Source organism: Pteropus vampyrus, unplaced genomic scaffold, assembly GCF_000151845.1.
Source record: "Pteropus vampyrus isolate Shadow unplaced genomic scaffold, Pvam_2.0 Scaffold432, whole genome shotgun sequence".
Lineage (NCBI taxonomy): Eukaryota > Metazoa > Chordata > Mammalia > Chiroptera > Pteropodidae > Pteropus > Pteropus vampyrus.
Window position 1 is genome coordinate 408,044 of NW_011889213.1, and position 11,893 is coordinate 419,936.

Genomic DNA, 11,893 nt, shown 5'->3' on the forward strand with positions numbered 1-11,893 from the left:
AACTTGATAAGCCATGCCTAACTGCCCTGCTGAACCACCTCTCTGGTGATGCATTCTGCTTCCCTCTAGATCTTAGAACAGTGTTTCTTACACCTGTCTGTGGTGAGGACTAGTGTTGTTGTTTTCCTGAATCTGTTATAAATCGATGCTTTTATAAAATACACAATAATGAGTTATTAGAAAAATTAAGTTTTAAAAGGCTCAGACAATCCAAGCCCAAATGTATTCTTAGATTCAGAATGACTTGGTCACATTGCTATACAAATTTCTAAATGCTTGTTTTCAATTTCTGTGCTAACTTCCTCAGACATATTTCACCTCACAAGTGGAATAAGATTGTGGACTAGTTCCGGACTCTAGACATTCTATAAGGCACTGCCTTAGAGGCTTTAGGGTGGCATAATAGAAAGACTCAGAAGAACTAGCTTTTGTTTTAAATATCGTGAAAGATTTTAAATAAATACAGACGGGGAGAGAATAGTACAAATAAAGAATCCCAGGTACTATCATCTCCCAGCTTTAGCACTTAACCAACTCATGGTCAATCTTGTTTCATTTTCTTTCATACCCTTTCTCTTGCCAACTGTATTATTTTGGCACATCCCAGAGATCATATTATTTCATTCATAAATATTTTAGTATGTATCTCTAATAGATGGGGACTTGACAACCATAACTTCCATAACATTATAGCACTTAAGAAATTAACAGTAATTCTTTAATATTTTCAGATGTGCTGTTGGTGTTGAGATTTCTCAGATTGTTTGTAAATATCTATTTATGGTTGATTCCTTCAAATAAGAACTAGCTTTTCCTTCATTCTGTTAATGTGATACGTTACATTTATTGATTTTTGTATGTTGAACTACCCTTGCATTCCTGGAATCAATCGCAGGAATTGATCATGGTGTATAATCCTTTTAGTGTGCTGCTGAATTTAGTTTGCCAGTATTTTATTGAATATTTTGCATCTGTACTCATAAGGGATATTGGTCTATAGTTTTCTTGTAGTGTCTTTGTCTGGCTTTGGTATTAGGGTCATGCTGGTTTCATAAAATGAATCAAGAAGTGTTCCCTCTTCAATTTTTGGGAAGTGTTTAAGAAGGATTGGTGTTAATTCTGGAGAACTGGCTTTTAACTGTAGCTTCAATGCTTACTTTCTGTGTGACCTTGAGAAGTCATTTTACTTTTTTGGGCCTCAGTTCCTTCCTTTGTGAAAAGATAGCCAATTGAATTAAATGCTCTTTAATGCATCTCTATCCGTTTGTTGCCCCTACACTCGGGCCTAATTTGGTAGAAAGGTGTTGCTTTCACCATAACAACTTATTATCAAGGATGAATTTCTTTCTGAAGTTAATAGAATCACAGCCTTAAAAGCTGAGAGTGGCTTTCAGATGTTATTCGGTTAGTTCTCTGCCTTTATGGAAGCAAGTTATTATCTCTGCCCCATAGGTAAAATAGCAGAAGTTCAGAAAGTTTGAGTGATTTTTTTCCCCAAAGTATATGACTAGTACTTAAGTACATACATAGACTGTAGTGCACATATGGTCTTTTCGGAAATAAGCCTAATAGCATAATGATCTATCTTCTGTTTTTCCATCTTTCTAGGTTCTTTGCGCTGACATCCCTTCGTCTCGTGTTTTTACTTGCATTCAGCTCAATGATCATAGTGTGTATAGATCAATGGAAGAACAAAATCTGGCCTGAAATAAAAGGTGAGTTTGGTAGCATTTAGAACACGGTGAACTGGAAATGGTCTTTCCTATCATTTTTACCTTTAGTTGTGGGGGTTTAGGAGGAAATATGTGGAACTGAGAATGTCTTTTGATGTCCGAATTATTTGCTTTAGGAGATGCTTAGAAGGGCTACTGTTCCATCTGTATGTAGTTTCTTAGAAAAGAAGAAACCGAGTTCTGCCCTTCCCATTTAAGCCCAGGAAATCTTCATCCACTATCTGAGATATTCTTGCCCTCATAATTGGCATAAGGAATAAGTAGTCCTCAGTTTTTTGTTTTTTTTTTAAAATTATTATTTATGCCTGCAGCACCTGGTCTTCCTAAGTGGTCTCCCATCCAAGTACTAACCAGGCCCGATCCTGCTTAGCTTCCGAGATCAGACATCGAGCTTGTTCAGGGTGGCACAGCTGTAGACCATGGACCGTGGCTCCACTGGGGCGTGAACCCAGGAACTTCTACGTGTAAAGCAGACGTGTTAACTGCTGCACTATGGAACGTCCACATAGCCCTCAATTTTTAAAAAAATAATTTACCTCATTGGATACTACCTCTTTACTAAGGCAGTATCCATATGCCTCTCAGGAATTTCTTTTAAATTGTTTAATTTGCAGATGTGGTTCCATAGTGTAGCAGTTAGTACATCTGCTGTACACGCAGAAGGCCCTGGGTTTGCGCCCCATTGGAGCCACAGTCCACGGTCCCTGGGTTTGTGCCCCATTGGAGCCACGGGCCATGCCACCTTGAACAAGCCCGATGTCCGATCTCAGAAGCTAAGCAGGGCCAGGCCTTGTTAGTACTTGGATGGGAGACCACCTAGGAAGACCAGGTGCTGTAGGCATAAATAATAATAAATAATTTTTAAAAATTGTTTAATTTGCAAAGCACTAAGCCAGGCATTATGACATATAAAGTACTCTAAGATATGGTTCCTCTTCTCAAAGATTATACATACATAAACATAAGAAAAGTTAAATGACTATTATGGAACAGTACCAGAGATGTCACAGTGCAATTTGTGATCAGTATGTTTGTCATGTATTTTTGCCCTAGTTCAAGCCTTGAATGAAGCAAAATATTTGGATAGGTAGAGAGAAAAGTGCGTTTCTAGAGGGACTAGTAATTTGATTAGTCTGAGGAACCAGAAGCTGCAAAGCATGTCCTGAGAACAGGGAATCAAACAGTTTCATGGGAGTGAAGAGGAAATAAAAGGAGGACTAGAAAATAAAACTGAAAATATGTTGGGATTAGATTTTATAAGGCTTTAAAATTAGGCTTAGAAGTTTAGACTTTATCCTATAGGTAGTGGGCAGTCATTGAAGATTTTTTAAATTAGAGCTCTATGCTGAGACGATATTAAAGATTGATTTGATAGCATTTTACAGGACCACATGAAAGGAGAAAAGGGAGAAGGAAGGAAGCCTGATAAGAAACTGTGGCAGTATCTGTGTGAGATGTAGTCAGGGGGGTGTCTGTGGAGGGAAACAGTGGGTAGCTTGGAGAGCTGTGAAAGAGGAAGACACATCAAGACTGATAAATAGGAAGTAGAAGAGTAAGGGATAAAAGCTGACTTTGGGATTTTAAAGCTAGAAGAGTAGAACTGCATTATAGTTCACAGATACAAGCAACGCCATACAGGGGAGTCGGTTCGAATGGGGAACAAGAGCGAGGGAAGTTGATGTAAGTTTTCGTCGTGTTAATTTTGAAGTATTGGCAGGATATTCAGACCAGAGTTTACAGCTTTTAAATACATTCCCATCTTATTTTGCAGAGACTTCAAGGAATCATCTAGTTTATTCACCTGTCAAAAGACTACATCATTTATTGTAGTTAATGGGTCTCTTTTTAACCCATTGCCCATTTGCCCGGAGAATACTCGCCGGACACGCTTGCAGCTGTAGTGTTTAACCCTGAGATAACTCACGGATTACAGCCCTAACCTTACCCCCAAAGTTTGCCGTGAAATTATTCGCTTTTATTATTATTTTCACATCATTCTAGTATATTAATATTCTTTGGAAACAAATAACATCATTCTATTTAGGACAGCTTTCTGTTTTTAGTAGCGGTATCTAATCCTAGAAAACGTAGTATTCCTATGCGTGATGTTAACATCATTCTTGAACAGTTGTTAACTGAAGATTTATTTGATGAATCTGATTTATGTATACATTTCTATTACATTAGGATTAGAGACAAGTTCTGTTTAGAAATAACTCCAAGAACAGTTTTTGTATTTTATTTTCACACTGAAAACCAGTCAGATTTGCTTCAGCCCCAAAGAGCGTGCTTATGTAAAATCAAATTAATACTGGCAGCAAGCTGCACTTTTTTTTTTTCCCTCTAAACGGGAAATGGATTAAAGAGAATAGGCAGATTTCTAGGTTTGGAGTAGTTATTACATGTCTCGTTGACCTGGTGCACCTCGATGGGTATGAGCAACTCAGATACACTTGGGTGAGATAGATCATTTTTCATGTGCACCTGGGCCCTGGGCTGTAGTACTTAGAAGGGGCCCTAATGCTGCACTTGGATCCTCTCCCCTCCCCACCCCACCCTGCTGGAGAACTGAGCAGGCATCAGTCATCATTCCCTTGTCTGCAGTTCCCTAACTCTGACAGGATAACATAGAGTCTCCTTTTTATTTCTTTTCCCCAAACCTATTACAACTTGAGCTGTCAGACCAACAGCCTAACACTTTCATGTTTAGTTTTCCCTAACTAATGCTGGTGTTTGTTTTAATATTGTAGCGCCAAGACCCGACGCATTAGACAATGAGAGGTATGGAACACTAATTAAATCCCTTTTTTGTTGCTCTGATTGATTCTCTTGTAATTTTCTGATTATATGTTGTTAACCCCATGTTTTGGACAAAGTGTAAGCTGAGAACCTAGTCCATTCCAGATAATCATTTTAACAAATCATAAAGTTCAAGCAACAACGTGTTGAGATGGCTAGTGTCCTCTGATATTTACAAGATAAATTTCTGAAAAAGAAGCATAGCTGAGCCCCATAACTTGATATGCCAAGGAATTAGCTGCATTTCCAGCCCTAGTGTGAAAACCTTACTTCAACTTACTTCAGGCAACTGAAGGCAACTTACTTCATTTGTCTCCTGGCTTTTATACCAGGTCATTTAGTGTTTTCTGTGACCTCTGGCTATTTAAAGTTCCCTGGTCAGAAAACACATAGGTTCCTGGCATCAGCAAGCCAAAGATTTCTCTTGTGTCTTATAGCTCCTGATTTCATTTCGCAGTTCACTCATCCTGTGTGTGTGATGCAAGGAATTTTCTCTGCTGTGGTTTATTTTGGTTTTGCTTTATTTTCTTTCTGAGGGGGCACATCCACCATTGCCTCCCCCTCAGCAGCAGTGGTGTCAGACTGTGCTTTACTTTTATCTCTGGATTGCAATCACAGTGAATTGCAATGGTTTGAGTGCAGGGATGATGTTTCTAAGCACAAAGGGCCTTGGAGCTGATGGCAGGCTTACACATGTGGATTGGGCTGCTTGCTCATAGGGTGGAGTTGTCGGAACAAGTTCGCCCTCGTAGTCCCTAAATTCAAGTTTCAACCTGGTGAGTCAAGAAGAGAGTCATGCTTCATCTCCGAAGCACCTAGGACTAGCCACTCCTCAGCCCCTGTTTAAACCTGGAAGCTTTGGCTGCCTCTACAGCAAGATGGGGGGAATCCTCAACACCTTCCTTTCACAGCTCCCCCTTCTTTCTCCCATAGCTGGGGCTTTGTGCACCCTCGGTTGCTCAGCGTGCCCGAGCTCTGTCATCATGTAGCTGAAGTCTGGGTTAGTGGGACCATTTTCATAAGGAATCTTTTGCTTTTCAAAAAGCAAAACCCAGGCAAGGTAAGACTGCCCTTTTTCACTTTCACTTCTGGCTTCTCAGTTAAGTTCATGCTAAACTGGAACAGCCCTTTTACCTCGTATCTTCATTCAAGAAAGAAAAGACCATGATCTTTGTAGAGACAAAGGGAAGTTGTAGGGAAGAGCTTCTGACCTAGGACTAAGGCAAGAGCTTGATGACTCTTTCTTTGGGTGCTTGCCATTTAGATTAGGCCATCTTCCTGCCCCAAAATGAGAAAGAAAGCTTGCTTGTGTGCATTCTGTGTCATTTTAAACATGCAATAGTTTGTTGGGGTATTTTATTTTATTTTATTTTTACTTTGACTTAAAAAACTCACTGCCAACACTAGCTTTCAGAGAGAATTTTTGGCTAAATCCTATTCAAACCAGTTTTCCAGCGTGAAAAGTGCAACCCTATGGGGTTAGTCACATAAAAGGAGTTTGAATAGAAGTGGACATCTTCCTTTCCTCCCAAACAGAATCACCATTGGATGTAATGTTGGCTAGGTACATCTTTCATTCTCACATGCCCATGCTTTAGTCAAAAGTCATAAAGAATTCAGTCACATCTTCACCTTTCCTCCTGTCCCCACCCCCGCCCCCTGCTGTGTAGCAGAAATTTAACACTGTTTCTTGACTCCCTCAGTTCTGCTTGCTGAGCTGTGGGATACTGACCTTTTTGGCTGTCTTGGGCCGCTACGTCCCTGGGCTCCTGCTGTCCTACTTAATGCGTAAGTACGGCTATATCTCCCTTGTGATGGTACCCTACTCATAGCTTTTCCAGCCACAGGTAACTGTGGGTCTAGGGAGAGGACTTTTATATTTTGTTTCTCTAGGAAATTACCTTTTTATATATTTTCATGACCTCTTTAGTGTCATGAAAATATCTTTTTTCTTATCTGCAGCAGGCTCCCCATATATAAAGTCCTTTTCTTACCAAGTCATCTTTAGAAATTGACATGGGTCCAGTAACATACACTGTATTACCAATGTAAAGGACTGTCTGTCCCTATTGAAGGAGGGAATTTTTAGAGTATGTATTATGTAACAGCAGAACATAACTTTTCGGGGATCCTCTACTGGGTTCCGTTTACCCCGGAGTACTTTTTCCACCCTGGAGCACAGTTTTTTAAATTTAGTTACTTTCTTTTGGCATGAACTCTGCTAACTTAAGGCTGGAAGAACTAAGCAATTATGGCTGTGGCCATTATGTATCAGAAACTCACATGACTTATTGTGTAGTTTCTGAGGCATTGTTACCATTCGGCCTTGTTTATGACTCATGACACCCATGTGTAAGTGACCACGCTGCCTGGTTCTGCCCTCCATATATCAGCAGCATATTCTGTTGTGCACACCCTGTAGGTGGCTGCAGAAGTCTCTGCCCTTCCAAACCCCATCATGGAGTATGGGTGATTAGTGAAGGTGACCAGCAGAATTAAGCTGAACTGTTCCCCACTTAAGTGTCCAAGCCCTCAGGACACAATACCAGGGGACAGGTAGGACCGTTTTGCGCAGCCCCTTCTCTATTTTGCCACTGTTTCTCTCTCCTCCTCTCAGTTGTCACTGTCATGATGTGGCCCCTCGCTGTGTACCACCGACTGTGGGATCGAGCCTACATACGGCTGAAGCCAGCTCTGCAGCGGCTGGACTTCAGTGTCCGTGGCTACATGATGTCCAAGCAGAGAGAGAGACAATGTAAGTGTCAAGGGGAGGCTTCCTTCCACTTGGGCAATTTGAAGAAGAGAAGGAAAAGCCTGTAGGTCTGACATAATGGGTAGGGGTGGTAAATAAAGGTGATATTCTCTTTGAGGGAAATCTGTGTAGGCTTACCAGTTTCTCCATTTGGAATTCTAGACACTCCCATTTTAAATCCAAGGAAAGCTCTCCCAAGTTGGATAAAAGACAGTGAAGATATTTCTAGTGTTTGCTGCTTTTTATGAAGCACTTTCTGTGTGTCCAAGCACTGTACTAACTGCTCTCCATACATTTTATTTTACCTTTATAACAACTTTGAGAAGAGGGTGGTATTTTGTTGCTTTTTCAGTTGAGGAAATTGAAGCTCACAGTTAGTAAATGGCAGATTAGGTCTTCTAAACCCTAAGCTGGGCCTCTTTTCACTACTGAGAGCTGCCTTACAAAGGTGATTCAGATTTGCTGCCTCAGAAGCCAAAGTGTGCTAGCTCGAGATCCTCCAGCACAGGAATGACAGTCATGCATACTTTTTCCTCTCTTCTGTGGTCTGGCCAGGTTGGGCATTTCCTTAAGCCCTGGCCTTCAAAGAGCCCTGCATGTGGTCACCAAGTCCCCTCTGGCAGCCAGGTGAATAGTATCAGCCCTCAAAAGCCTGATTAAACTAAGGCAGGTGTCTCCCTTTGCCCTCTCTATAATAATGTTCACTTTCCTGCTTGACTCTGGTCTGCCCCTCACTGATCCCGAGAGCTGTTGACAAGCCTGGTATTTATTTGATCGCCTGACCAGAAAAAAAAGGGAGTGATCACAAAGGGTGCTGGTGGAAGGAGAGCTGTTGGAAGAGAGATCTTCCTTTCCTGTTACAAGCTTACCTTGCCACTTAGGCTCAGCAACCCACCCTATGGCATTGTTAGGCTGGCTTAGGGCCATATTCAGAGAGCTTGGTTCTCTTATGTTCTCATTTTATGCCTTTAAAGTCCAAAACGGGTGCGGGAAGGTGACAAGGCCTGCTCTTTCCACATAGTGCGCCGCAGAGCTCTTCACCCAGAACGTGCCATGGACAACCAAAGTGACAGCGAGGAGGAGCTTGCTGCCTTCTGTCCTCAGGTATCTTGGTTATGGGATCTGCACCTCTGGCAAGTTTTTTTTTTTTTTTTAGTTCCCTTTTACCATCTGGCACCTCACATTTAGGCAGTAAGCTCATTATGGTCTCAATGTCTGCCCCCGCCCCCTGTCCCCAAGACCTATGAGGAAAGAAGCTAGTATTATATGGGGACTTTGCACATAGATCTCAATTTGAGTGCAGTGACCAGCACACCCTCTCCCATGTCTCCTTTTAACCCCTACCATCATGGCAGAACTTCTGGAACTGATGTGATCATCTTTTAAACAGCCCAGCCCACCTTCGGTCGGGCAGTGAGTATGTCCTTCAGGCCACCCATGAAATGTTTTCTCTGGATCAATTATTTGCTTAAGAGTAAGTGGCTGGTTGACTACCACGACTCCTTCCTGTGTTCAAGATTGATGAATAAGGTGTTTTCCTTGGGGGAACAGACTAAAAGAGATCAGCATTTTGACCGAAGTCCCTATTCCCACCAGGTTACACTGTTGGCCTTAGGGCAGCCTTCAGGGCCTGCCAATTAGTAAATCTAACTGGGGAACTGCATCTGTTCTTAATGGCATCATCTCTTCAGGCTTGTCGGTCTTTTCTTTTCCTAAGCTGGATGATTCTACCGTTGCCAGGGAATTGGCCATCACAGACTCTGAGCACTCGGATGCTGAGGTCTCCTGTACAGACAATGGCACATTCAATCTTTCAAGGGGCCAAACACCTCTAACAGAAGGCTCTGAAGGTGAGGAGAATCTTGGACCTGAGTTGATAATGGCTCTGACTCTTGTCTTTCAGCTTCCCTGGACAGAGGGGATAATACCCCTTCTCTCCTGTTTTCTAAATAGTGGATCAGGTGGCAGAGCAACCTTAGGGGCATGGCTGCAGCTAGACTGGCACAGCTGCTTTCCTTGGAATCCTCATTTTCTTAGTCGCCTCAGGTTGTAGGTTCACGGGGGGCATAGTGAAAGAAGAGACGGGGAGTTCTCTGGCCAGTAGAGAGCACAATAATCTGTAAGTGGTAGGTAAAAGCTGACCAGTGCCATGGGTCTGTTTCACTATTAGATATCCAGGGTGGAAAAATCTGGTTACGTGAGGCTGACTTATGGGGTTGGGGCACAGGAGGGCCAGGCAGTTGCCGTGTCTCAGACACCCTTGTATTCTCCCAGACCTAGATGGTCACAGTGATCCAGAGGAATCCTTTGCCAGAGACCTTCCAGACTTCCCTTCCATTAACGTGGATCCTGCTGGCCTGGACGATGAGGATGATACCAGCATTGGGATGCCCAGCTTAATGTACCGTTCCCCACCAGGGGCTCAGGAGCCCCAGGCGCCCCCTGCCAGCCAGGACGAGGCTGCACTGCCAGAGCTCCTGCTTGGTGCCCTGCCTGTGGGATCCAACCTCACCAGCAATCTTGCCAGCCTGGTCTCCCAGGGCATGATTCAGCTGGCCCTGTCAGGGGCCTCTCAGCCAGGCCCTTCCGGCCCACCTCCCCGGAGAGCAACAAGAGGCTTCCTCCGGGCCCCCAGTTCAGACCTGGACACTGATGCTGAGGGGGATGACTTTGAACTTCTGGACCAGTCAGAGCTGAATCAGCTGGACCCCGCCAGTTCCAGGAGCCACTGAGGCAGAGAATCCTTTTGGGGGGGTCACTGTGGTTTAGGTTTTTTTTTCCTCCTCATCCTACTTAAGGTGAAGGGGCAAGGGAAGAACCCAGGTCCCACTCCCTGAATTATATTTGTATGCCTGGTGGCCTGGCTGATGCTCAGAGGCCTGCTGAGAGAGGATACTCCCCTGCTACCAGCGAGACACCCATTTCTGAGCTCAGTCACTGAAGTGAGAGTGTGTTTCCCAAGGGAGGCTTCTCTCTATCGGAATGGTACTTCGAGGGAACAAAGTAGTCAGGGGTATTGGTTCCCCTTTGAGGGGGTGCTGCTGTTTGCTTCTAGGTATGGGTGCTTGGGGGCCCTCTGTGATAGAAGAGCCCTTTCTTCCTCCTTCATCACATCCCTAGAGCTCCAAGTCAGGCAGCAGCTGGAAGTTACACTGTCATCCTCCTTTTGCTAAGCCATGATTTGATTTGTCTTTTTCTAAGCAAACCTGTCCTTTGGTCTGCAGAGCAGGCCTGTTCCCTCTGCCCTAGCCCATCCTCATTTCTTGAGGCCTAACCTCCAGTACTCCAAAATATTGCTTGTGAAACTTTAAGAACTGTGAACATGATGTGGGGGTAGGCCTCTTCTACATTACCTTGGGCTATGGGGTCAGCTGGCTGGGAGGGTGAGTGCCTCTATATCTCGTGGTCTCACTGAATCTTCTGGAGCTGCCTGGTAATCTTCGGTGCTGCTAACCCCTGGCTTCATTTGACCATCAGGCTAAGCAACGAGCAAAGCAATACCATACCATACCAATTTCCATGTTCCTGTTCCTTCCCCTGCTCCTCCTTTGGAGAAGCAATAATTCCATGGGGGATGTCAGAGTAGCACTTTACCAGTGGCTCAGTGGCATTCATCCCAGGAGCCACCAGCTCTTGCACCAGCTATTCTTACTCCCTGTTCAGCTCCTTTAATACTTTTATCTTGAACTGCTTCCCAACTTGGGAGGGCCTCTTTTAAGGATGAGCCCAGTTGGCAAGAATGTGTCTATAACAGGCAGAGACCCCTCTAAGGGGTATCTGTTAGACTGCCCCTAGTAGAATCATGAGACAAAAACTAAAAATGGTAATTGGTTCTAAATCTGTGCCAGCCTACAGCCTCTCTCTGCCTCCCCAATCAGAGCTCAAGCCAAACTCTTCTATCCTCTTTCCCTCTGTATTAACCCTTTGCTGATCCTCAGGGACCACTCCCCCAACACCCCCACATCTGGGTGAGGGATGCTGGACAGAGCCCATTTTCATGTGCTGCAGGTGGGAGTGCGCTAACATGTTTGTTCATGGTTGATGGACAAGGGAGAGGCCCGGGAGTGAAAATAGTTAACAGTGAGAAGGGAAAAGAGCTAGGTGCCTGTTTCATAGTCACTTACCTTTGTGTGATGGTTAGCAGTAATGGCATCTTCCCACTTTAGGGTTCTCAAACAGACTGAACACCTTATCTCTTCTCAGAGCCCAGATGTCTTACAGGTGTGCTCTGATGTGGAAAAAAATGAGGTGTGGGAAAGGAGTGGGATTTTGTGTGTTTGCATGAGTGTGTGTAGTTTCAGGCCTTGAGATTTAGCAAGGAGGGAAGGAAGGAGAGCAACATCTTTGGAAGGTATTTCTTATACCTGGGGGGATCCTGCTCTGATTCTCCTTAGTCCTCCACTGTGAATTGGGATGGGGATGGGGTGGGAGGGGTGCTGGGGAATAAATCTTGTTTGAGAACAACCTTTAAAAGACTGATGTTGAATGGTGTCCTACCCTTGATAGGTCTCTTGTTAATCTTCGATGTGATTAATTTGAGGAGGCCACAGTCTCAAGCGGAAGCCCAGGTGTAAGGGACCTGCCTGCCCATCCCCATTTTTCCAGAACA

The 11,893-nt window shown here is 43.9% G+C and overlaps 1 protein-coding gene and 1 pseudogene across 1 annotated transcript in view; one reads left to right on the plus strand and one right to left on the minus strand.

Moving 5' to 3' along the window:
* RETREG3 (reticulophagy regulator family member 3) overlaps window positions 1-11,748 on the plus strand; it is a 21,565-nt gene extending 9,817 nt beyond the window's left edge. Inside the window, exons 2-9 of the mRNA XM_011381195.2 lie at window positions 1,609-1,715; window positions 4,484-4,514; window positions 5,466-5,592; window positions 6,236-6,320; window positions 7,150-7,287; window positions 8,306-8,388; window positions 9,002-9,134; window positions 9,559-11,748. Of these exons, the coding sequence (XP_011379497.1) occupies window positions 1,609-1,715; window positions 4,484-4,514; window positions 5,466-5,592; window positions 6,236-6,320; window positions 7,150-7,287; window positions 8,306-8,388; window positions 9,002-9,134; window positions 9,559-10,016 (1,162 nt within the window). The 3' untranslated portion in view covers window positions 10,017-11,748. The remainder of the gene's footprint in view (window positions 1-1,608; window positions 1,716-4,483; window positions 4,515-5,465; window positions 5,593-6,235; window positions 6,321-7,149; window positions 7,288-8,305; window positions 8,389-9,001; window positions 9,135-9,558) is intronic.
* LOC111732186 lies at window positions 2,036-2,151 on the minus strand (annotated as a pseudogene).
* Window positions 11,749-11,893: the final 145 nt, after the last annotated feature.